Genomic DNA, 27215 nt, shown 5'->3' with positions numbered 1-27215 from the left:
CAGTTGAGCAAAGGGTACTGTTTCCATAGCTGCCACCATCCTGCCGAGCACTTTCATGCTGAATCGAATGGAGCGAGACGGAGGACGTAGAAGGCAGCGTACCGCTCGTTGAAGAGCGATCGCCTTGTCCTGAGGGAGAAGGATCAAGCCCCGACGGGTGTCCAGGGACATGCCCAGGAAGGTGATGGATCGTGATGGGATCGGGGATGATTTGTCCAGATTCACTAGCCACCCTAAGCGGGATAGGGTGTCCACAGTGATCTGTACGCTGGTTGAGCAGTCGCGGAAGGAGGCGGCCTTGATGAGGAGGTCGTCCAAGTAAGGGAGAACGACTACTCCCCTGGCGTGAAGGACGCTCATGGCGGCCGCCATGACTTTGGTGAAGACTCTTGGTGCGTTGGCAAGGCCGAAGGGTAGAGCTACGAATTGAAAGTGGGAGTCCTGAATTGCGAAGCGGAGGAACTTTTGGTGATCTGGGGCGATGGGTATGTGCAGGTACGCGTCCTTGATGTCTATGGAGGAGAGGAATTCCCCTTCGACCATGGATGCAATAATGGACCTTAGGGACTCCATTCTGAATCTCCGTACGTGCACATGTTTGTTCAGGTGTGTGAGGTCCAGGATGGGTCGAACTGACCCATCCTTTTTGGGGACCACAAAGAGGTTGGAATAAAAACCCCCGAACTTCTCGTCATCTGGGACAGGTATTATCACTCCTGCTGTTTGGAGCGAGTGGATTGCTGAGAAAAAAGCTTTGCATCGTTTGAGTCTTTGGGGGGTTTGAGAGAAAGAACCGACTCGGGGGTCGGGTCCGAAATTCTATGTGGTAACCGGAAGACACAAGGTCCCGCACCCATTTGTAGTCTGAGGCGGCAGCCCAGATGTGATAAAAGAGACACAGTCGACCTCCTACAATGAGTGTGTCTTCCGGGGCGCCGAAGGAGTCATGAGGGGGGAAAACGTCGTGGCCGACTCTCCCTAGTCCTGGACTGTTTCGGTCTAGGCTGCCATGACGAAGTGGGTTTCGGGGAGAGCTGAGAAAATCGGTCCCTGCGTAGTCCGCGGCTGGTGGCGGGGACAGCACGGAATGTCGACCAACCAAATGAGTTCCGAAAGGAGCGGAACGAGGACTGTGGACGTCTGGTGAAGGACGTCCTGGACTTCAGCTGGGGGAGGGAGGTACTCTTTCCTCCCGTGGCGTCAGAAATGAGCTTGTCCAGACGTTCGCCAAACAATCGGTCTGGAAAAAAGGGAAGGCCCGTGAGAGACTTCTTGGAGGCAGAGTCCGCTCGCCATTGTCGGAGCCAGAGAGCTCTACGGATGGCTATGGTATTTGAGGCGGCAAACGCTGCGCAGGTAGCAGCGTCCATGGAGGCCTGCATGAGGTACTCCGCCGCAGCGGCAATTTGAGCTGTTACCTCTGTGAAGGTATGAGTGAACTGGGATTCCTCAAGCGAATTGTTAAGGGATTCAGCCCAGACCGAGATCGCCTTTGCGACCCACACAGCGGCAAAGGAGGGCGAGAGGGAGGAACCCGCAGCCTCAAAAGCAGAGCGGGCGAGGTGCTCCACGTGTCTGTCTGTCGGGTCCTTGATGGAGGAACCATCGGGTAAAAACAGGAGCGTCTTTGTGGTAAGGCGGGAGACGGGGGGGGGGGGGGGGGGGGTCGACCGGTGGTAAGGCGGGAGACGGGGGGGGGGGGGGGGTCGACCGAGGGCGGATCGGCCCAGCCCTTAGGGGCAGGTGAGGCAAAAGGGTACCGGGACTCCATGAGTTTTCGGTTACCGAAGCGCCTGTCAGGCTTCTCCCTTTGCTTTGTGAGGATATCCTGAAACTCTTGGTGATCAGCGAAAACCTTTTGGGGTTTCCTTGCCCTCTTAAAGGAGACCGCATGGTCAGTGGTAGTGGATCCTCCACATGCAGAGTTTGGTTGATTGCTGCTATAAGGGAGTCTATTGCAGTTTGATCATCTGGGGAGGCTGAAACCAAGGAATCCTCTTGGTATAAACAGCATTCTCCATCCTCCAGCTCTTCAGAAGCCGTGGAGCGTGTGGGAGAGCCTGCCCTGTGTGCTCCCGAAGGAGAGTGATGGGGGCCATGAATGAGTGCTGGAGACACCCGGCCGTGTGCTCTTTTGCTGATCCCTGCAACCGGTGAAGCATGTGCCCGGATTACCTCAGAAGGATCCTCCATAGGGGTATGGTAGGCTGCGTTCCGTCCAGGGGCCCAGAAGGGTGTGGAGGATGACATTGCATAGCCAGAACCAGGTTCTGTGACAGTTTTTCCATGGATTGAGACAGAAACTGTGTCCATTCCGGTGGGCTGGGAGCCCTAGGCTCTGGGCTGACTGTTGCGGCGGTGGTGGCAGGGGGGTCTTGGGGGGCTATAGGGGCACAGGACTCACAGAGAGAAGAAGAGGTGTGTTTTCGTGGAAGCTCAGCGTGGCAGGCAGTGCAGGCTGAATAATAGACTATGTGGGCCTTAGCACTCTTAGTGCCCTTAGATTTCTGCATGTTCCTAATAGGAGTATGCCAGGAGGGGGAGCAATGCTCAGCAGAGCTACAAGTGAAGCAAGCACCTCACCAGAATCAGCCGATGGCCCTGTCCTCAGGAAGGATTAAGCTCTATGGAGATCTTCGCACACTTTCCTGGGGGGAAGGGGGGCTTATCGCGGCCGCGGGGGGCGGGGCTTAGCGCTAAAAGAGCGCGAAGATGAAGTCAGTGTGCCCTGGGTAGTAAAAAACGGCGGGAAGGGAGCTTCTGATAGTTTTCCTCCCTCTCCCTCCAGTCAGCACACAGCTTGTCACTGGTGGTTATCAGCCGGCTTTTCTGCTAGAGCAAATAAACGAGCAAATAAACAGCGTGAGGCCCTGAGCCCTCCCCCTGCCACGGGAAATTATCTGCAGGACTTTCTGCAAACAGGAGTGACTTCCCCACCCTCCTCCAGCCAGCAAGCTAGAGAAAAGTTAACACTGTGTGTGCAGGATCCTTGGGGCTCTCCTCCTTGCACTCAGCAAGGGACTTTCTCATACTAAATACTGTAAATGTCCTGGGAGCCTTCCCTGCAGCGTCTTTTCTCCCTTTGTCTGGGAAACCAGTCAGGGAGGATCTCACCTTAAAACACTGCTTCAGTCCAGGCAGTGAAAATAGAGTCAGCTTGCTGTGTCCGGTCACACCGGTGCCATATTCAACTCAAAGCCTGCAAAGAGGGGCTGAGGAATTGGGCTATAGGGGCACAGGCCTCTACCCTGGGCTTTGGAAAATCGGTGTCTGTGGAACCCGTCGTCCAGTCCAGGATCCAGCGTCGCAGGAGGGGGTAACATGGAGGCGACACTCCACGTTCCCGCCCGTTGATGGTAGTGGGAGATCAGTCCCAAAAGGAAACCGTCGCCCTCAAAAAATAAACCTTGAAAGGAAGTGCCTCCTACAGACACTAAGCTAAAACTGAGGTTGCCTGGCCCGGCCAGGGGGTGTATACTGCAGAGGACGAGCTATGCTTTTGCATCTACTTAGTGTCCTCCTATGGATAGGCAGCATAACACCCATGGTCCTGTGTCCCCCAATGAGGCGTCAGAGAAATGGTGCCTTGCAGTCTTGCATAACCGTGATACATCCACAACCCTGACCATCATATAGAGCACTATAAAAGGAAAAGTGATTGGTCCTATTTACAATACTAGAATTTTTTCGGTGTTTGTGATTTCTTTTCACTTACAGATTAGTAATGGGGGGGTCACAGACACCCCCCCATTACTAATCTAGGCCTTAGAGGCTGCTGTGAGCTGATATTAACTCTTTATTACCTTAATTGCCACTGCTCCAGGGAAATAGATAAGAGCCAGGTAAAGCGCTGGGGTTGTCGCATCTAATGGACGCAACAATTCTGGCCGACTACAGGCTGCTATTTTTAGGCTGGGGGGCCCAATAAGCATGGGTCTCCCAAGCCTGAGAATGCCAGCTCCCAGCTGTCTAGCTTTATCTTGACTGGGTATCAAATAAACTTAATGAGTGGCCTGGGAAGAAGAATGGGAGGCTGCAGGAGCGTACAGCCATGACGGTGACTCGGTAAGTATGAAGCACTTGCACCTTAATACCCATTTGTGCCAGATTCTGGTTCCCATAGATTATATGTGGACCGGCATCCGGCCAGATACCAGGGATCAATCCCCCGTCGACCCAGAGTTGACGGGACATTGATTTGCGAGTTCTCCCATCACTAGTGAGAAACGCAGGGACAAAAACGCAAATAGAACATGCTGAAGTTTGTCAGAAGTGTATGATAAACGTCAGACAAAAAAAACTGAAACATGCGCGCAGCAAATCTGCATTCTTATAAACTTTGCTGGAAAGTTAAAAGTGAGAACTTTATGACAACAGAACTGCACCAAAAAACGCAATGTATGCATGTAGCCTATCACTTCTACACAAATAAAATCCTGATAATGATGGACAGAAAATGTTCTAAACTGAGCTGTAGGCAGGCATGGAGCACTACATGATACTATAAGACTGGCACCCTACAGACACCTTATATGTGAAAATATAACAAGAATCAGCCTCCCTCTGTGCATGTTAGGTGTGGAAGTAGCGGTTTTATAGTATTTTGCACCTGTAGAACAGCCCTTACGTAGCATTATGGCTTCTTAATTCTGCTGAGAACAAGTATTTGCATCTGTCTTTGTGGGAAATTCTTAGACTACAATTTCTTGTCTGTGTTCCCAATACTCGGCCTGGCCATTGTTTTCTTAAGATAAAATTAACATGACCATAGGCATACATAATTCAGTCCAGAAATATTTGGACAGTGAAACAGATTTTGCCATTTTATACGTTCACCAAAACATATTCAAGATACAGTTATATATTCCAAATGGCCTTAAAAGTGCAGACTCTCAGCTTTAATTTGAGGGTATTCACATCATAATTAGAGTAAGGGTTTAGGAATTACAGCTCTTTAATATGTAGCTGCCGCTTATTAAAGAGATCAACAGTAAATGGACAATTATATCAAAAGTTCTTTAATGAGCTGCATTGGCTATTCTATGATTAAGCAGATAAAAGGTCTGGAGCTGATTCCAGGTTTTGCATTTGCAAATGTTGCTGCTGGGGTCAAAAGAAAAAGTTCTCAACAAAAGAGAAGCAGATCATTAGGCTAAAAAAAAAAGATAAAATCCATCAGAGATTGCAGAAATGTTAGGAGAGACCAAATCAACAGTTTGGTACATTCTACAAAACAAAAAAAGAAGAAAAAAAGCACACTGATATGCTTGGGATCTCCAAAAGGCCTGCACATCCATGGAAGACAAGTCATGTATGATCACAGAATCATTTCCATGGTGAAGAAGAAAACCCTTCACAACATCCACCCAAGTGGAGAACACTCTCCAGGAAGTTGGTGTTTCAGTATCCAAGTCTACCATAAAGAGAAGACTTCATGAGAGCAAATACAGAGGGTTCTCCACATGGTGCAAACCATTAGCCTTAAAAATAGAAAGGCCAGATTAGACTTTGTCAAAAAAACATCTAAAGAAGCCACCCAGATCTGGAAAAGCAGCAGAGGATGGATGAGACCAAGATCAACCTGTACGAGAATGATGGGAGTAAGAAAGTCTGGAGAAGGCTTGGAGCGGCTCATGATCCAAAGCACAGCACATCCTCTGTCGCACATGGCGGAGGCGGTGTGATGGCCGGGCATGCATGGCTTCCAATGGCCCTGGGTCACTAGTGTTTATTGATGATGTGACTGAAGACAGAAGCAGGAGGATAAATTCTGAAGAGTACAGGGCGATACTTTCTGCCCAGATTCCACCAAATAGAACAAGGTTGAATGAAGCGCCGTCCAATGACCCAAAACATACAGCAAAAGCAGCCCAGGAATTGAAGGGAAAGAAGTGGAATATTCTTCAATGGCCGAGTCAATCACCAGATCTCAACCTGCGTTTAAATCGAGCTGTGTTTCACATACTTAACACAAAACTTAAGACAGAAAGACCCACAAACAAGCAACAACTGACGTCAGCTGCAGTAAAGGCCGGTAACACCTCAGAGAGGAGGAAACCCAGCGATGGTGACGTGCATGGCTCCCAGACTTCAGCCAGTCATTGTGCAAAAGGATTCACTACAACGAATTAAAAATTTAACATTTCATTTATTGTAAAGTTAATTTGTCCAATTACTTTTGAGCCCCTGTAATAAGGAGAATTTTAATATATTAATTTTTTTTCTCAAACGTATTTTTTATTAATTTTTTTATTTATTTATTTATTTATTTTTTTTTAATAAAAACCTCAAATGAAGAATTGACTTTTCAGCTGAGCCAACTTAAATCTTGGTGCAATTTTTATATGTTTTTTTGGCTTTGCATCCATTTGTCAGTTCGGGTAGGGGGAGGAGGTGGTCTTCACGATTCTACAAACATTTTGTTTTAATAATAGTGTGATAAGCATGTGAAGACAGAGCATCTGATCGTACAGTAGGTGACAATGTCCTTGAGATGACAAATAAAGGTCATACACCGATCTCCTTCCTTCAATTTAGTTTAGATTGTCCTAGTGTCACCTTCATGTGTGAAAGAGAAAATAGGATTTCTCCGGGTCAATTATTGAGTCTAGGAGCCATTAATAGAGCTAGAAGACCAAGAAGGAGCCAGAACAAAAAATAGCAGAGGAAATGGGATAGCTGAAATAAGAAAAGATCAAATGGCTGGAGAATATGTACATAAATGCTGGAGTCAGTGGTGGGATGGAAAATATCCAGGGTGCGGGGCAAATGACGACTAACAAGAGGGTGGTGGGTAGTATGGGTTTTAACCATTTATGCAGCTCTAGGACTTGTCTTCGCCAGCTTTAAAGAGAACCTGTCACCAGATTTGGTGACTATAAGCTGTGGCCACCACCAGTGGGCTCTTATGTACAACATTCCAGAATACTGTATATAAGAGCCCAGGCCGCTGTGTAGAACATAAAAAACACTTTATAATACTCCTCTAGGGGGTTGGTGTGGTGCAAACTGGTCAGATGGGTGGTTCTGTTCTCTGGGACCGGCACCTCCTTCTTCGGCCATCTTAGTCCTCCTTCTTCTGAAGCCTTGGTCTAGGATGCGTCCTACATCATGCACACAGGCCGGTATTGAGGTCCTGCGCAGGCGCATACAATACTTTGATCTGCCCTGCTTAGGCAGGTCAAAGTGCCCCTGCGCGGGACTTCAATGCCGGCGAGAGTGAATGACATAGGATGCATATAGATATATACGATATATAGATATAGATAGTGAGCTCTTATATACAGCATTTCAGAATACTGTATATAACAGCCCAAGCCGCTGTGTATAATGTAAAAAACACTTTTATAAATACTTACCTAGGGGGCGGTCCGGTCCGATGGGCGTCGCTGCTCTCCGCCTGCAATCTCAGTCGTCCTATCCGGCGAAGGCTGGCATTGCAGTCCTGCGCAGGCGCACTTTGATCTGTCATGCTGAGAGCAGATCAAATCAATGTAATGCACAGGCGAAAGGAAAGGTTTAAGACCACCTGCGCATGTGCACTACAATACTTTGATCTGCCCTGAGCAGTGCAGAACAAAGTGCGCCTGCGCAGGACCTTAATGGTGGGCTGGGCAGAAGGAGGACCGCGATTGCATCAGAGAGGAGGAGCCGGACCGGAGAGCACCGACACCCATGGGACCAAACCGCCCCTTAGGTGATTATTACAAAAGCGTGTTTTACGTTCTACAGCGCGGCCTAAGCTCTTATATACAGTGTTATAGAATGCTGTGTGTGTATATATATATTTATATTATCACACATTTATCATCACCCTATGCATCGATGGGGAGTGTTTTTCTGTGATAATGTATGAGGACTTGGGAACCCAGTGATACGTTTCTTTGAGGTTACTTCAGTCTGCAAGAGCTAGTTATCACACACCGGTGTCACTCACCTGGAGCTGTTCAGGATATGATGCTGCTTGTTCTTTCTTGGATTTAACAACACTACAACGCATCTAGAAAAAAAAATATAATAGAACCATAAATATTGGTTCAAATAACATGATATAATACATATTACTATAAAGCTAAGCATTACATACATGGGTGTGTGTTTACCATAACTAAGGAACAATGGGCATACAATAAGGAACAAACATCAGCACATAGGACTGTCCGTTTAACCCTAGAACGCGGAAGCAATTCAATCTACCATAGAAAACAAATGACCTAGCAGGCCTGCGAGGCCCCAGGTATGCGTTCTAGGGTTAACACAGTGGGTTTAGGTGGTGACTACTACAGAGACAAAAAAACGCCAAAAGCCAGCGAGGGAACTGCCCCCCTAAGAGGTGCCGTGGGAACCCCCCCACAGAGGCGCCGAGGGAACAGCCCCCCTCTAGAGGCACCAAGGGAACGCCCCCCCCCCCCTCAGAGGCGAGAGCTGCTGAGGGAACGGCCCCCCAAGAGGGGAGAGGTGTCGAGGGAACAGCCTCTCCAGAGGAGAGAGGCGCCGAGGGAACCCCCCCTCCAGAGGAGACCCTAGAGGAGAGAGGCGCCGAGGGAACAATCCCCCCCAGAGGAGAGAGGTGCCGAGGCAACAGTCCCCCCCAGAGGAGAGAGGTGCCGAGGCAACAGTCCCCCCCAGAGGAGAGAGGTGCCGAGGCAACAGTCCACCCCCAGAGGAGAGAGGTGCCGAGGCAACAGTCCCCCCCCAGAGGAGAGAGGTGCCGAGGCAACAGTCCCCCCCCAGAGGAGAGAGGTGCCGAGGCAACAGTCCCCCCCAGAGGAGAGAGGTGCCGAGGCAACAGTCCCACCCCAGAGGAGAGAGGTGCGTAGGCAACATTCCCCCCAGAGGAGAGAGTTGCGAAGGCAACATCCCCCCCCAGAGGAGAGAGGTGCCGAGGGAACAGTCTCGCCCAGAGGAGAGAGGTGCCGAGGCAACAGTCCCCCCCCCCAGAGCAGAGAGGTGCCGAGGCAAATATTAAAAAATATTTAACTTGTCCTAACGATATCATAGCTTTTGTTTTCTTCGTTTGTCGACTGTTAAATAATTACAATTTTCCCGTGTATTTGTATATTTATTCCTAGCTGTAATACAGGAATTTACATGATCATTGTTGCAGCATCATTTTCATGACTGTAGAGACAATTTGTAGAAATCTGTCAGGAGGTTTTTGCTGTGTAATCCAAGAGAAGAATGATGTAGGGGCTGAGACCCAGATTCCGATGATGTATCACTTACTAGGCTGTGTGCTGTTTCAATAAAAATCAGTGTTTTATCAGCAGGAGATTATCACTACAGGACTAGGTGTCTTGTGCCTCCTGGTCCTACTGCTCTGCAACACCCCACCACTGATTAGCTGAAAACTGAGAGAAGAACTCTTGCTAGCCTGCCTAAGCCTGTGGGTGAATGCCCGCTTCTCCCTGCGCTGATCACAGACATCAGAGAAGTTAGCATGCAGAGTGCCAGAATCTGTTGTTTCCACAGATCCTGTTGCCGCCATGACAGTTGGTGATGCCTGCAAAAAATCAGCTTGAGACCGTTGTCACTTACTAGATTGCTTGGGGCAGTTTTGCTATAATAACTGTTTTCTCTGCCACAGATCAAGCAGAGCTCTGAATGATAATCCCTTTATAGCTCCACCCACATCACTGATTGGCAGCTTTATGTGTACACTGTACTTTTCAGCTGCCAATCACTGATGTGGGTGGGGTTATAAAGGGATCAACATTCAGAGCTCTGCTAAATCTTTGGCAGAGAAAAAAAAAAAAGTGATTTTATCAAAACTGCCCCAAGCAATCTAGTAAGTTATAACTGTCTCAACGAGATTTTTTGCAGGCATCATCAACTACAGATTCTGGCACTATGCCTGCTAACTTTATGTCTGATCAGCACAGGGAGACGCAGGTGTCGATCCAAAGACTTAGGCAAGCTAGGAAGAGTTAATCTCTGGTGGGCTGCTTGTTAGTCTCTTTGATCACATGCTGTGGGGGAGCAAAATCACATTCACTCCCCTCCTATATATGCTGGCTGGACTGTTTCATTAATGCCAGCTATAGTTTATCTATACTGGTCTGGTGAGGTTTTGTGATCCGGACTTACTGGTGGTTGCTGTGCATTATCGCTGTGAGCAGTTGTAGTGTTAACTCTTGTTGTCTTTTTATTGATTGCTACCTTCCAGCTCTTGCTTTTTTCTTTACTCCATTACAGTTTATTGCTGTGAGTTTGCAGTGTGGTTTTCCCCTGTCTGTCTTGATCTGTGTTACCATCACACTTCTATACCTTTCTTCCCTTGTAAAGGGTAACAGATTAGATCTGGTCAGGAGAATAGCCAGGCACAAGACTCCGGCATCTCCACCATTAGGGGTAACCCTGAGGTTTCCTAGCGTGAGGGACAGCATAAGAGCCCCCTCTTGTTATCCTGCAGTCACACCATGACAATACATCACTGGAATCAGGCTCTCTGCCCCCACATCAGTCTGCTCTCAGATTACATGGCAAAAATCTGCTGACAAATTCCCTTTAAAGGGTCACAACAAGGTTTATAAGCCTGCAGACTTAGAAATCCAGCTAATTCCCAAACCACCTGCTGATCACAAGGACTCATGAAGTCACACCTCATCTGGGCGTTTGGGCCATACGCAGCTGTAAACCTGTACCTCTGTGTAATGAGTACACGGTGTCTGTATACCTAGTAAATGTCTTCCATGTGTTCTATGAAATGCACGTCTGCGAGTACAGGCCTATAAAACGTTCCCAGTGCAAGAATAAAAATCTGCATCCAATACAAATCAACACTGCCCTATAACCAAAGCATGATTTCTCTTCGGAGAGATTTCCAGTGATGTTTTGGCATCATGAAGAGCAGATGTGTGTCGGGGCGATTACAGGACATATGTACGAGTCTGCCGGAATATGCAATTCGTGGGGAACTTATTACTCTCTGATCAAAAGGCAGAACACCGGGAACTAATTAAGACCTCAAAAGTAGAAAAATATTGGTAAACAGACTATGACAATAAGCAGAGGGGGGCGGAAGTCATCAGCCACGATCACCAGGGTCCTTACAAGTGCAGCCAGAAACATCCAACTGTACAAATCACATGAAGAAAAAACAAACAAACATTTTTTGGAAGGATAAAGAATGTCCTTACATTAGGAAATAAGTGAAGAAATGCGTACGCGCACATTAATAGTCTCCAATAAAGAAAGTAGTTATATAACATCCCCCTCTAAGAATGGAGGAATAATACCCCCCGTCATTTTGGAAGAACAGAGGGAAGTTGTGGCACAACGTTCTTAATCTGGGGCCAAGTTTTTGAAAATGCAAAAGCAGAGCAAACTTAAATGCAAAGAGGGTTTTATTAAAATCTCGATCCACGTGTAGAGAAGGAACGGGCACGCTGCAGATTTTCACACGTCAATTCTGTCATTTTAACCCAAATTTAAATCCTTGCATCATATAGGGGGTCAAAATATGAATCGTCTCTTCAAAGTGTAAGAGGACTTGGATTCTAGTGTTACCTATTGGAAGTAGCAATCCTAAAAGTCAACATCGACCCTCTAACGAGCCTTGCCATATGAAACAGAATACTAGAATCTCAATTTGCTGACACGTGTTTCAGGGTGCAAAGCATGAGATCTGATTTGGCTGTATGAGAGGCTTTCAGGGTGTTGCCCCTTATCAGCGCAAAGCATGAGATCTGATTTGGCTGTATGAGAGGCTTTCAAGGGTGTTGCCCCTCATCAGCACAAAGCAAGAGATCCAATTTGGCTGTATGACAGGCTTTGAGGGTGTTGCCCCTCATCAGCACAAAGCAAGAGATCCGATTTGGCTGTATGACAGGCTTTGAGGGTGTTGCCCCTCATCAGCACAAAGCAAGAGATCTGATTTGGCTGTATGAGAGGCTTTCAGGGTTTTGCCCCTCATCAGCACAAAGCAAGAGATCTGATTTGGCTGTATGAGAGGCTTTCAGGGTGTTGCCACTCATCAGCACAAAGCAAGAGATCCAATTTGGCTGTATGAGAGACTTTCAGGGTGTTGCCCCTCATCAGGGCAACGCATGAGATCAGATTTGGCTATATGAGATGCTTTTGGAGTGTTGCCCCTCATCAGCACAAAGCATGAGATCCAATTTTGCTGTATGAGAGTCTTTCAGGGTGTTGCCCCTCATCAGCGAAAAGTATGAGATCCGATTTGGCTTTATGAGAGGTTTCGGAGTGTTGCCCCTCATCAGCACACAGCATGAGATCTGATTTGGCTGTATGAGAGGCTTCAGATTGGGGTTTAAGGAGTAATGTTTCTCCTTATAAAAAGGGGTACATGGGGTGAAAAACACAAACATGGTAAATGTGCGGACAAAAAAAAAGCTCATCCTCAGAATTCTTTTCAATGCATCCAAAATGCTATAGGGGTTGTAAGTAAATTCCGGAATAGAGACTTGTTGTGGGTCTGCCCATGGCGAATGATTGGCAGGTATTTTAATGAACAGAATATGTGCACGATACCGGCCAGCATGTAGGTTATGTGCAGATGTGGTGTCATCAGCGATGGTCACCTCCCAAAGTAAAAAAGAGCGGCATCAGACGCAAAATAAAAAAATAAACCAATGTGTCCCAAATCCTGTACTTACAACTACCCTGGAGGCAGGGCAGCTGTTCAGGGTCCTTCAGGAACTAAACATTTTTGGGGTCATGAAGGGAAAGCCCCCGACACCCGCTGATCCTTGGCGCAAACCTCAATCATTTATTTGCAGAGAAGCTACCAAGGTAGTTTGTCATGATAGGACGTTAGTCCATAATAATATGTAACTGCATCGATAGTGTTTAGGTTGAAAGAAGACACACAGGTTATAGGTTATACTTAATGGCTGACATAATGATCCAAAAGGAAAACAAAACATAAAACATATAATCTATGATGTAAATTGCCCCATAGAGGAAAAATTCCTTCCCAATTCCACATATGGCATCACACTAGCTCCCATGATAAACGCCTCATCATATTATAATAAAGTGTTTATCAAGACAGACATCCAGGCCTGTCCTTAAACATTGTTTTTGATGATTCAGCCATTATAAATCATGTGGCAGAGAATTCCAGAATCTCCCTGCTCCTACAGTAAAGAATTGATGATCTCCCTGCTTTTACAGTAAAGAATCCACAATCTCCCTGCACTTACAGGAAAGAATCACACTGCTGATAATGGAATGAATCAATCATCACAATTCTCACTGCAGTAAAGAATCAATACTCATACTCAGGGCTGTGGAGTCGGAGTCGGAGTCGTGGAGTCGGAGTCGGAGCTCATTTTGGTGGAGTCGGAGTCGGAGTCGGAGTCGGTATAAAATGCACCGACTCCGACTCCTAAAATATATAATAAATTGGGGACAGTCGTGCAATGCAGAATGTGCTGAATATTTTACTAAATAATAACATTTAGTATAATGCTTATATTTAAGTGAAAAATTTATTGTAGTACAGTGTGAACATCAGACATTTAATTGTTTTTATGATACAATAATCAAGATATTTGGATAGAACATAAAATATTTATTGGAATACAACTTTAGAACACAAAAAACTAATAAATTGTAAATATGTAATATATATATATATATATATATATATATATATATATATATATATACACAGTGTATATACACACACAAGATATATTTGTAATCTACTGTATATTACATAGTGTATTACATATTTACAATTTATTACAGTTTTTTGTGTTCTAAAGTTGTATTCCAATAAATATATTTTATGTTCTATCCAAATATCTTGATTATCGTATCATAAAAATTATTAAATGTCTGATGTTCACATACACATATTCATGTACTACAATAAATTTTTCACCTAACTAAGCAATATATGTAGGAGTCGGAGTCGGAGCCGGAGTCGGAGTCGGAGCCGGAGTCGGAGTCGGTGCAAGAGAATTTGAGGAGTCGGAGTCGGAGTCGAAGGTTTGGCTTACCGACTCCACAGCCCTGCTCATACTGCTCTTACAGTAAATAATCCATAATCACACTGCTCATTACAGTAATGAACCCATAATCTCCCTGCTTACACGAAAGAATCAGACTGATCATACAATATTCAATAATTACACTGCTTATTCTGTAAAGAAACCATAATCACACTGCTCTTACAGTAAAGAATCCATAATCACACTGTTCATTACATTAATCCATAATCTCCCTGCTTACAGGAAAGAATCACACTGATCATACAATATTCAATAATTACACTGCTTATTCTGTAAAGAAACCATTATCACACTGCTCTTACAGTAAAGAATCCATAATCACACTGTTCATTACAGTAATTAATCCATAATCTACCTGCTTACAGGAAAGAATCAATCACACTGATCATACACTATTCAATAATTACACTGCTTATTCTGTAAAGAAACCATAATCACACTGCTCTTACAGTAAAGAATCCATAATCACACTGTTCATTACAGTAATTAATCCATAATCTCCCTGCTTACAGGAAAGAATCAATCACACTGATCATACACTATTCAATAATTACACTGCTTATTCTGTAAAGAAACCATAATCACACTGCTCTTACAGTAAAGAATCCATAATCACGCTGTTCATTACAGTAATTAATCCATAATCTCCCTGCTTACAGGAAAGAATCACACTGATCATACAATACTCAATAATTACACTGCTTATTCTATAAAGAATCCATAATCACACTGATCATAGAATTATACCTCTCATTCTGTAAAGAATCAATAATAACACTGCTCTTACTGTAAATAATCCATAAATCACATTGTTCATACCAGTGAAGAATCCATAATGTACCTGATTATACAGTAAATAATGCATAATATCCCTGCTTACACAGTAAAGGAGCCATAATCTCACTGCTCGAACAGTAAAGAATCCATAATCTTCCTGGTCATACAGTAAAGTATCCATAATTATACTGCTTTTATAGCAAATAATTCATAATGTCGCTGACTGCTCTTCCAGTAAATAATCCATAATCTCACTGCTCTTACAGCAAAGAATCTATAATAACACTGCTCTTGCAGGTCTTAAAATGTAGCATTTTCTGCAAGTACAGTTATCCATGGCACATCATTTTCTATAGTCATTGCGTGCTGCTCAATGAGCCTACAAGGGGCCGTCACAAGTCTCTAAACTTGGCCTTCTAGCGCGCAGCTCAATAAATGAGAAAAAGTCGAATCCCAGAGCAAAAGATGCAATTACAACAAAGCTGAGTGTTCACAAGAGGGCAGCGCTGTGTAAACCTCCCAGTATCAGCGATGGAAGAGGGCCAGCTGGAGCTTGTGAGGACACAGAGTTCGACGAGGACAGCCAATGTAAAAGAAGCGCGCAGAGAACCCTGAAAGAGTTAAAGCAGCGCGGCGATACAGATGTTTGGCGTGCCAGAGCGTAGCTGCCTGGCTGCTGACATACGCCGCCATCACCTCCCGACAGAGCTGACTCTTCCCAAACAGGCAAAGGAAGCAGCAAAACCCCCAGAACATAGCATCTTCATGTGTGACCGAAAAAGAGGATCAAAGGCGGCAGATCCCACATCGGTGGCCATAAGGGTGACCGATAACATCCGCAGGAGAGAACGGCCGACATTCACTGCCCTTGTATAATTGTGGAGCTTCCCCTGCAGTCACAGAGCGCTGTGCAAAAAATGCAAATGCAAAGTAAATGCAAAAACAATAAAATATATGGTTTGCAGCCAAAAATTTTCAGTTTTCATTATTTTAGTTGTCCTTTGATTGGGCTGTGATGAGGGGGGGGAGGCAAGATCAGCAAGCGACTGCAATTCTGGCATATTGATTTAGATTCTCTACAGAGGGCTATGTGGGGCCCATTATTCTGTATGGAGGGCTATGTGGGGCCCATTATTCTGTATGGAGGGCTATGTGGGGCCCATTATTCTGTATGGAGGGCTATGTGGGGCCCATTATTCTGTATGGAGGGCTATGTGAGGCCCATTATTCTGTATGGAGGGCTATGTGGGGCCCATTATTCTGTATGGAGAGCTATGTGGGGCCCATTATTCTGTATGGAGGGCTATGTGGGCCCATTATTCTGTATGGAGGGCTATGTGGGGCCCATTATTCTGTATGGAGGGCTATGTGAGGCCCATTATTCTGTATGGAGGGCTATGTGGGGCCCATTATTCTGTATGGAGAGCTATGTGGGGCCCATTATTCTGTATGGAGGACTATGTGGGGCCCATTATTCTGTATGGAGGACTATGTGGGGCCCATTATTCTGTATGGAGGGCTATGTGGTGCCCATTATTCTGTATGGAGGGCTATGAGGGGCCCATTATTCTGTATGGAGGGCTATGTGGGGCCCATTATTCTGTATGGAGGGCTATGTGGGGCCCATTATTCTGTATGGAGGGCTATGAGGGGCCCATTATTCTGTATGGAGGGCTATGTGGGGCCCATTATTCTGTATGGAGGGCTATGTGGGGCCCATTATTCTGTATGCAGGGCTATGTGGGGCCCATTATTCTGTATGGAGGACTATGTGGGGCCCATTATTCTGTATGCAGGGCTATGTGGGGCCCATTATTCTATATGGAGGACTATGTGGGGCCCATTATTCTGTATGGAGGACTATGTGGGGCCCATTATTCTGTATGGTGGGCTATGTGGGGCCCATTATTCTATATGGAGGACTATGTGGGGCCCATTATTCTGTATGGAGGACTATGTGGGGCCCATTATTCTGTATGCAGGGCTATGTGGGGCCCATTATTCTGTATGCAGGGCTATGTGGGGCCCATTATTCTATATGGAGGACTATGTGGGGCCCATTATTCTATATGGAGGACTATGTGGGGCCCATTATTCTGTATGGAGGACTATGTGGGGCCCATTATTCTGTATGGTGGGCTATGTGGGGCCCATTATTCTGTATGGAGGACTATGTGGGGCCCATTATTCTGTATGGAGGGCTATGTGGGGCCCATTATTCTGTATGCAGGGCTATGTGGGGCCCATTATTCTATATGGAGGACTATGTGGGGCCCATTATTCTGTATGGAGGACTATGTGGGGCCCATTATTCTGTATGGTGGGCTATGTGGGGCCCATTATTCTGTATGGAGGGCTATGTGGGGCCCATTATTCTGTATGGAGGACTATGTGGGGCCCATTATTATGTATGGAGGGCTATGTGGGGCCCATTATTCTGTATGGAGGGCTATGTGGGGCCCATTATTCTGGATGGAGGACTATGTGGGGCCCATTATTCTGTATGGTGGGCTATGTGGGGCCCATTATTCTGTATGGTGGGCTATGAGGGGCCCATTATTCTATATGGAGGACTATGTGGGGCCCATTATTCTGTATGGAGGGCTATGTGGGTCCATTATTCTGTATGGAGGGCTATGTGGGGCCCATTATTCTGTATGGAGGGCTATGTGGGTCCATTATTCTGTATGGTGGGCTATGTGGGGCCCATTATTCTGTATGGTGGGCTATGAGGGGCCCATTATTCTATATGGAGGACTATGTGGGGCCCATTATTCTGTATGGAGGACTATGTGGGGCCCATTATTCTGGATGGTGGGCTATGTGGGGCCCATTATTCTGTATGGTGGGCTATGAGGGGCCCATTATTCTATATGGAGGACTATGTGGGGCCCATTATTCTGTATGGAGGGCTATGTGGGTCCATTATTCTGTATGGTGGGCTATGTGGGACCCATTATTCAGTATGGAGGGCTATGTGTGACCCATTATTCTATATGGAGGACTATGTGGGCCCATTATTCTGTATGGAGGGCTATGTGGGTCCATTATTCTGTATGGTGGGCTATGTGGGACCCATTATTCTGTATGGAGGGCTATGTGTGACCCATTATTCTATATGGAGGACTATGTGGGGCCCATTATTCTGTATGGAGGGCTATGTGGGGTCCATTATTCTGTATGGAGGGCTATGTGGGGCCCATTATTCTGTACGGAGGGCTATGTGGGGCCATTACTCTGTATGGAGGGCTATGTGGAACCCATTATTCTGTATGGAGGGCTATGTGGGGCCCATTATTCTGTATGGAGGGCTATGTGGGACCCATTATTCTGTATGGAGGGCTATGTGGGGCCCATTATTCTATATGGAGGACTATGTGGGGCCCATTATTCTGTATGGAGGGCTATGTGGGGCCCATTATTCTGTATGGAGGGCTATGTGGGCCCATTATTCTATATGGAGGACTATGTGGGCCCATTATTCTATATGGAGGACTATGTGGGGCCCATTATTCTGTATGGAGGGCTATGTGGGAAACATTATTCTGTATGGAGGGCTATGTGGGCCCATTATTCTATATGGAGGACTATGTGGGGCCATTATCCTGTATGGAGGGCTATGTGGGGCCATTATTATGCATGGAGGGCTATGTGGGGCCATTATCCTGTATGGAGGACTATGTGGGGCCCATTATTCTGTATGGAGGGTTATGTGGGGCCATTATTCTGTATGGAGGACTATGTGGGGCCCATTATTCTGTATGGAGGGCTATGTGGGGCCATTATTCTGTATGGAGGACTATGTTGGGCCCATTATTCTGTATGGAGGGTTATGTGGGGCCATTATTCTGTATGGAGGACTATGTGGGGCCCATTATTCTGTATGGAGGACTATGTGGGGCCATTATTATGCATGGAGGGCTATGTGGGGCCATTATTCTGTATGGAGGGCTATGTGGGGCCATTATTCTGTATGGAGGGCTATGTGGGGCCCATTCTTCTGTACGGAGGGCTAAGTGGGCCCATTCTTCTGTATGGAGGGCTATGTGGGGCCCATTATTCTGTATGGAGGGCTATGTGGGGCCCATTCTGTATGGAGGGCTATGTGGGGCCCATTATTCTGTATGGAGAACTATGTGGAGCCTATTATATACGGCAAAATGTGATTCCAGCCTATAGTAAATCCAAACTCCTGGTTTAAGTAGGGGGCACTACCAATCCTCACGGTATATGCACCCTACAGAGTCAATGGTACAAAAGCAGCTGGATGCAAATCTAAATGCATGAGCACAGGTTGGGCAATATCTATGGAAGAGTTCTGACCCAAAAGATATATTTATTTGGACAGAGAAAAATGACAATGAATCACGGGCAGTTTGATGCCTCAGGTGCTTTTCCCTCCATTGTGATGAAATGTTCAGTTTTCAAAGCTTGGGAGTTAGGAAAAATAAATCAATACCCCACAGTATTCCGGTTCTTATGGCACTAGACGGAGGATCAGAGGGGCTTATAAAGTCACAGGGCAGGAATAATGCCGCTCCATAGAGGCATTCATAGACTTTTACTTTGATGGATTATCCTGCATACAATTTTCATCTGTCGGCAGTCTGGATAAAAATCTGATTGACAGGTTAAAAGAACATCACAAAAAGGGAACAAATTATTCCAATTAGCCAATATCTATTTTGGCCCAAAGCTTTTGTTCCCCAATGAGATAATCTGAACAAAAAATGAGAAAGCTCCAAATAGGTAAAGAGAGTCAATTTTTTAACTACAATTACCTCAATTACAGAAAGTGTCAAAAATTGTACAGGCTTACTATAAAAAAAAAACCTGCACAGATTATGTAAAATTTAGGGTATGAGCACAAACGTCATTTTTCATGCTTTTTTTTTTTGCATGAAAATTGCAGGTTATGGCCAAACAAACAGCGTAATTTGATTGCAATTTTTTTTCTTTTTAGGTATGTCAGCAGCTCTTTGCACAGATTTCAGCTTCATCATCATCCTGCCAGCACTATATGTACTGGAACTTCCTTTACACAACACTATACAGAAATCCCTTTAAATTAATCCACTAAGAGAACTTGGGCTTGTGTTTGGACATGACACTGCCTTTGTTCTGATGGTCCATTAAACCTCAGGTCCCACAGCAGATGAGGACCACTTTCACAAATCAGAAAATCTGTGCTTTTGCTCTCTAAATCCAGCTTATCGCAACAGGAAAATAAGATAATCTTTTAATTGCTTTAATCTTTATCAAGATGAACTTCCTGAAGTAGACAAATGGAATAAAAGGACCCGCTCCAGCTATACTTGTGGGGCTGAAATAAAAACAAGGCCAATAAAAAAAGAACAGTAAAGACAAATGGGACTAAATAAGAAAAAAAATCTGCTTTGTGAATAAGGTTTGTAATTAATATATTATATAGACCGAATCGAGGTCAGTTGGTTTCACTTAGTTTCCATATTAGACCAAAAATAAGCAAAAATGGTCAACAAGCTGCCCACTGTACAGTGCTCACCACCGAGGTGCCCACTGTACAGTGCTCACCACCGAGGTGCCCACTGTACAGTGCTCACCACCGTGCTTGCCCTCTGTACAGTGCTAACCACCGTGCTTGCCCTCTGTACAGTGCTAACCACCGTGCTTGCCCTCTGTACAGTGCTCACCACCGAGCTGCCCACTGTACAGTGCTCACCACCGAGCTGCCCACTGTACGGTGCTCACCACCGAGCTGCCCGCTCATTGTACGGTGCTCACCACCGAGCTGCCCGCTCATTGTACGGTGCTCACCACAGAGCTGCCCGCTCATTGTACAGTGCTCACCAGAGCTGCCTGCCCACTGTACAGTGCTCACCACCGAGCTGCCTGCCCACTGTACAGTGCTCACCACCGAGCTGCCTGCCCACTGTACAGTGCTCACCACCAAGCTGCCCACTGTACAGTGCTCACCACCGAGCTGCCCACTGTACAGTGCTCACCACCGTGCTTGCCCTCTGTACAGTGCTAACCACCGTGCTTGCCCTCTGTACAGTGCTAACCACCGTGCTTGCCCTCTGTACAGTGCTAACCACCGTGCTTGCCCTCTGTACAGTGCTAACCACCGTGCTTGCCCTCTGTACAGTGCTAACCACCGTGCTTGCCCTCTGTACAGTGCTAACCACCGTGCTTGCCCTCTGTACAGTGCTAACCACCGTGCTTGCCCTCTGTACAGTGCTAACCACCGTGCTTGCCCTCTGTACAGTGCTAACCACCGTGCTTGCCCTCTGTACAGTGCTAACCACAGTGCTGCCCTCTGTACAGTGCTAACCACTGAGCCACCATGCTGCCCGAAGCCACAACACAAATGGAAACAGAGCCCAATACTTAGCAATTCGTTCTTGCAAGGCTCAATGGCGATAAACCAAAAAATAACTCAGAAGAGCAGTGTTGCTAAATAAAATGAAAAATTCTATAAGGAAAGGCGTGACATATGGATTTATAATCCTTCATCGCGGCCTGTATCCCTGTACATTCGATCACAGAACAGGAATTCTGAAATACAAATTTCCCTCATTTGCAAACTATAGGTCATGTAATGCAACTTCCCACCCTCCGAAGATGGCTGGAGGTGCGTGCAAACGGGAATCGGGACAGAAAACGTCAGATACACTACTTTTCTGGTATAGTTAGGTTTATGGTCGACTTGTGGCTCAAACTCCATTTGTTCCATGAAGCAAGAAACTGCAGGAAAGCTTCCAACCGGGGAAAGAAGATCGCGTCCAACATCCGAGTCCCCGATGTATGGGTAATTATGGTTAGCAGCATTTACGCTTGTTTAAGTATCATTACACCGCCAAACAGCAGAGATGCATGTGCACAGCACGTTCTGATGAGCAGAGAAGGGATTCTGGCACATCAGAGGTAACCGCATCCACTTTATGGAGCGGGAGCCTCTGTTTATGGACCAAATCAATAGCTTGTATAACAGTCAGCTAAAATAAAGGTAGTGATGCAATGATTCAGAGAGCGAGGGGTTAAGCAGCGGGCAGACCATTCACGTAGCTGACGCCTCGGTGTGATCGCTGGTTGTGGGGTGCCGGCTCCCCCCGTCACACTCAGCAGAGGGGAATGCACTTCCTTCCCTCACATGGTGGAGTCAAAACAAAAACTGGAATACGGCTGTAAAAATAACGACTGCGAAACCCCCCAGAGCGACAAGACGAAGGGTATGACAATATGGAGAGCAGCAGGGGTGCGGAAAAGGGAAGGACCACGGTGAAGGGGCGAAGAGATCTCTGCAGAAGCAATGCTGGAAATGTTCAGAGCGGTAATGGGAGGAATCTGGAAGAGCCGCGCAGTCGTAATAACCATACGAGAATGGTGACAGGGTAAACGGGAGAGAATACGCAACAACGGACTGACCAACGGCTGATGAAGAGCTGCCAACAGACAGATGCCGGACCGTCAGCGGGACGCAGGTCTAGCCTTAAAATCTACCCTAATCAAGCAATGCTGCTGCCATTGACAAACCCAGCCTAGGCCGGGAGTGCTGCCATCGACAAACCCAGCCTAGGCCGGGAGTGCTGCCATCGACAAACCCAGCCTAGGCCGGGAGTGCTGCCATCGACAAACCCAGCCTAGGCCGGGAGTGCTGCCATCGACAAACCCAGCCTAGGCCGGGAGTGCTGCCATTGAAAAACCCAGCCTAGGCCGGGAGTGCTGCCATTGAAAAACCCAGCCTAGGCCGGGAGTGCTGCCATCGACAAACCCAGCCTAGGCCGGGAGTGCTGCCATCGACAAATCTAGCCTAGGCTGGGAGTGCTGCCATCGACAAATCTAGCCTAGGCTGGGAGTGCTGCCATCGACAAACCCAGCCTAGGCCGGGAGTGCTGCCATCGACAAACCCAGCCTAGGCCGGGAGTGCTGCCATCGACAAACCCAGCCTAAGCCGGGAGTGCTGCCATCGACAAACCCAGCCTAGGCCGGGAGTGCTGCCATCGACAAACCCAGCCAAGGCCGGGAGTGCTGCCATCAACAAACCCAGCCTAGGCCGGGAGTGCTGCCATTGAAAAACCCAGCCTAGGCCGGGAGTGCTGCCATTGAAAAACCCAGCCTAGGCCGGGAGTGCTGCCATCGACAAACCCAGCCTAGGCCGGGAGTGCTGCCATCGACAAATCTAGCCTAGGCTGGGAGTGCTGCCATCGACAAATCTAGCCTAGGCTGGGAGTGCTGCCATCGACAAACCCAGCCTAGGCCGGGAGTGCTGCCATCGACAAACCCAGCCTAGGCCGGGAGTGCTGCCATCGACAAATCTAGCCTAGGCCAGAAGTGCTGCCATCGACAAACCCAGCCTAGGCCGGGAGTGCTGCCATTGAAAAACCCAGCCTAGGCTGCCAGTGCTGCCTTCATGAAACCACACCTATGCTAGCTGTACTGCCATCGCGAAATCCCAGTCCAGGTCGGTGGTACTACTATCCCAAAACTCACCCAAGGTCAGCGGTCCAGCCACTGCAACCCCCCACATTAGTGGTACCGCCATTGCAACCCCTCTCCTTCTTATGTTACTGCAATACTTCCACCCACCATTCCAGCAGTGCAGCCATTGCAGCCTTCCCCAACAAGCCAGCGGTGCAGCCATTGCAACTCCTCTACCCCTTATGCTACACCATTACTTCCAACCCAATGCCTGCAGTGCTGCTGTTGCAAACCATCCACCATGCCAGCGGTGCAGCCATTGCAGCTCTCCCCAACAAGCCAATTGTGCTGCCACTGCAACACCTTACACCACTGCTCCTATGCCAGGAGTGCTACCATTGCAAAACTCTCCCACAGAGCGGCTGCCATTACAGATCTGTACTCAAAAGTCATGTGAGTTAAAAAAGGACCTTCTATTCTACAAGGAGAATTTTTTTCATATATGGTATATTGTTCCTAGGGTAAATATGGCGCAATATGACACTAAAACAGAAGACTGATCTGCCGCTCATATCCAGAGGAACTCAGTGGGCACCAGACCGGCCCCGCTCACACCACACACTGTATGTAGAGCGCTCCCACAGCACAGTCACGGGTTTCAGAAAAGACAAGTGAAGTAACACTTTTTGGTTCCAAATGTCCTAGCACAGCAGGAGGCAGCGCTGGTAATATAACCCCAGGCAGATCCTTCTAGATTTGTGTAGGAGTCCTCTCCTGCTTATCACCTGTTCTTTCAAACAAGAGCACAGATGTGCTATAAAAGTTATATACAGTATATTATATATATATATATATATATATATATATATGTAATGAAATAAAGAAGAACGTGATCAAGAGGGTGTATATATAAACAAATATGGCATCACCAAAAATGGAACTTTGTCTTGCAACGAATGCGGGCCCCCATATTTAATTTTTTTCTATATGCGGCCCATATACAGAGCAGAGTTTGAAACCCCTGAACTAACACGTTGGAGATTGGGTGAAAAGTCTTAAGCGGGCTTTACACGCTACGACATCGCTAATGCGAACTCGTTGGGGTCACGGAATTCGTGACGCACATCCGGCCGCATTAGCGATGCCGTTGCGTGTGACACCGATAAGCGATTTTGCATCGTTGCAAAAACGTGCAAAATCGCTAATCGGCGACACGGGGGTCCATTCTCAAATCTCGTTATTGCAGCAGTAACGAGGTTGTTCCTCGTTCCTGCGGCAGCACACATCGCTCCGTGTGACGCCGCAGGAACGAGGAAGCTCCCCTTACCTGCCTCCCGGCCGCTATGCAGAAGGAAGGAGGTGGGCGGGATGTTACGTCCCGCTCATCTCCGCCCCTCCGCTGCTATTGGGCGGCGGTTCAGTGACGTTTCAGTGACGTCGCTGTGACGCCGCACGGACCGCCCCCTTAGAAAGGAGGCGGTTCGCCGGTCACAGCGACGTCGCCGGACAGGTAAGTATGTGTGACAGCTGTGGGCGATGTTGTGCGGCACGGGCAGCGATATGCCCGTGTCGCGCAACAGATGGGGGCGGGTACCCACACTAGCGATATCGGGACCGATATCGCAGTGTGTAAAGTAGCCTTTACACCACATACCCTACAGGTAGAAAAGGTGAGCATACGTACGGTACACTGTTCAGCACAGTTGCTCCATATTAATATGTGCCATTCTGGGCACGTGAATTGGGTCAATTTATCGTTTATCCATTTGTTAGGAAACTGTACTTCATTGTACCCAACGCTGATGACAGACTTCAGTCTTTTCCCGATTTCCTTCCTGTTTCCTTTAGTTTTTGGAACTTTCTGACCCTCAGCAAAAACGAAGAATTAATTTTAACACTCCATGAGGGTCCCAGATAAAAGACCTCCAGCAATGCTATGTTTTCCCATGTATCAAAGATGGTAGATAGTAAATATGTGCCCCACCATGTAACAAAAGGGATGAGCTGGCCCACCCCAAGAAGATGATTTATTCCAGTAGGACAGTCCCTTCTGCAGATGTTAAATTAAGGATTTTCAGATTTATAAACTTTTGGGACATTTTATTTTAGTGAAGAATCAGTGACCAGTGCTCCTCCATTTTTTTGCATAAGGCAGCACGGCGGCTCAGGAGGGCCGGCACCGCACGGCGGCTCAGGGGATACAGCACCGCACGGCGGCTCAGGGGGGGGACAGCACCGCACGGCGGCTCAGGGGGGCCGGCACCGCACGGCGGCTCAGGGGATACAGCACCGCACGGCGGCTCAGGGGGGGACAGCACCGCACGGCGGCTCAGGGGGGGCCAGCACCGCACAGCGGCTTAAGGAGGCCTAGCAACGCACGGCGGCTCAGGGAGGCCGGCATCGCACGGCGGCTCAGGGGATACAGCACCGCACGGCGGCTCAGGGGGGGCCAGCACCGCACGGCGGCTCAGGGGATACAGCACCGCACGGCGGCTCAGGGGATACAGCACCGCACGGCGGCTCAGGGGATACAGCACCGCACGGCGGCTCAGGGGATACAGCACCGCACGGCGGCTCAGGGGGGGCCAGCACCGCACGGCGGCTCAGGGGGGGGCCAGCACCGCACGGCGGCTCAGGGGGGGCCAGCACCGCACAGCGGCTTATGGAGGCCTAGCAACGCACGGCGGCTCAGGGAGGCCGGCATCGCACGGCGGCTCAGGGAGGCCGGCATCGCACGGCGGCTCAGGGAGGCCGGCATCGCACGGCGGCTCAGGGAGGCCGGCATCGCACGGCGGCTCAGGGGGGCTGGCACCGCACGGCGTCTCAGGGAGGCCCGGCAACGCACGGCGGCTCAGGGGAGGCCCAGCAACGCACAGCGGCTCAGGGAGGCCGGCACTGTTTCGCAGCGCTAGGAATCCTGCAATTAAAAATACCACCAAGGAGTTTGTACGTTCTCCCCATATTACTGGGGGGTTCCTCTGGGTTCCCCAGTTTCCTCCCACACTCCCAAGGATTTACGAATAGGGAATGCAGATTGTGAGCCCCAATGGGGACAGCGATGATCACGTCAGTAAAGCGATGTGAAATTAATAGCTCTTTATAAAGCGACACATAAATAATAAGCCATTCATTAGATCACACATCCCTAAACCTACAGACCTATACTATCAATAGTACTGGTACCTGGGACTGAATACCTAATGAAAGTATCACTTCTGGTATTTGTAGTGCTCTGGAGGTGCGGGGTTCACAAAGGATTAGTGAACTACTTTGTATTGTATCGGTCACATAGGATAATTCTTCTTAAGCCGTGGCTTAACAATTATCTCCTGGCTTTTCAACCAATTAGAATTGCTTTTCTACAGTGATGCCCTGAGATTACACCACATCATTAATAGGGCTTTATACTAGGTGCGTTTATTGCCTGTTATGTCACCTTGTATGCCATGAAAGACATGCCCTTTAAATGGGGTACTAACTGCTTAAAAGGGAAGCTTTTTCAATCCTCACAAATCTTTGTATACACAAAAGTCCATGACCGCTGCAGTCGATTGTTGGACTGAGCGGTTAAGTTACATACCCATGAGGAAAGTCATTGGTGGGATCTGAAACCAAAAACCAGCTAGGGATTAAAAAAAACATCCGGGAATTGGAGAGATGAGCTTGTTTGTGACGTTTTTTTGTTGATTATTTTTTGTTTCCTTTTTAAAAGAAATCTGTCACCAGGTTTTTGCTACTTCATCTTGGAGCAGCATGGAGGCAGGGGCAGAGACCCTGATTCCAGCAATGTGTCACCTACTGTGGTGAATGCTGCAGTTTTGGGGGGGAAATCCCTGTTTTTTTCTGCAGCAGATCTTCAAATTCTGAGCTCACAACATTGTGTACACTGTGTAAAGGCAGAAAGCTGCCAAGCTGCCAATCAGTGGTAGGAGTGGGGTTGGATTACCTGTGAGTAGGTTTACTAGAGAGAGATCACAGGGTAAATTTGGTGCCTTATAAATAACAAACACACAGCCATTAATGTCTAAACTGCTGGCAAGAAAAGTGAGTACACCC

General features: G+C 47.5%; 1 protein-coding gene across 1 annotated transcript in view; it reads right to left on the bottom strand.

Annotated features, from left to right (window-relative positions):
• Nucleotides 1–27215, bottom strand: part of MAPKBP1 (mitogen-activated protein kinase binding protein 1) — a 206699-nt gene that overhangs the window by 102605 nt on the left and 76879 nt on the right. The window contains exon 3 of the mRNA XM_075330612.1: nt 7937–7999. Coding sequence (XP_075186727.1) covers nt 7937–7999 — 63 coding nt within the window. The remainder of the gene's footprint in view (nt 1–7936; nt 8000–27215) is intronic.

The sequence above is a fragment of the Anomaloglossus baeobatrachus genome, chromosome 12, assembly GCF_048569485.1.
Source record: "Anomaloglossus baeobatrachus isolate aAnoBae1 chromosome 12, aAnoBae1.hap1, whole genome shotgun sequence".
Classification (NCBI taxonomy): Eukaryota; Metazoa; Chordata; class Amphibia; order Anura; family Aromobatidae; genus Anomaloglossus; species Anomaloglossus baeobatrachus.
The sequence above is the reverse complement of the archived record's forward strand: the minus strand, read 5'-3'. Positions and strand labels throughout refer to the sequence as shown.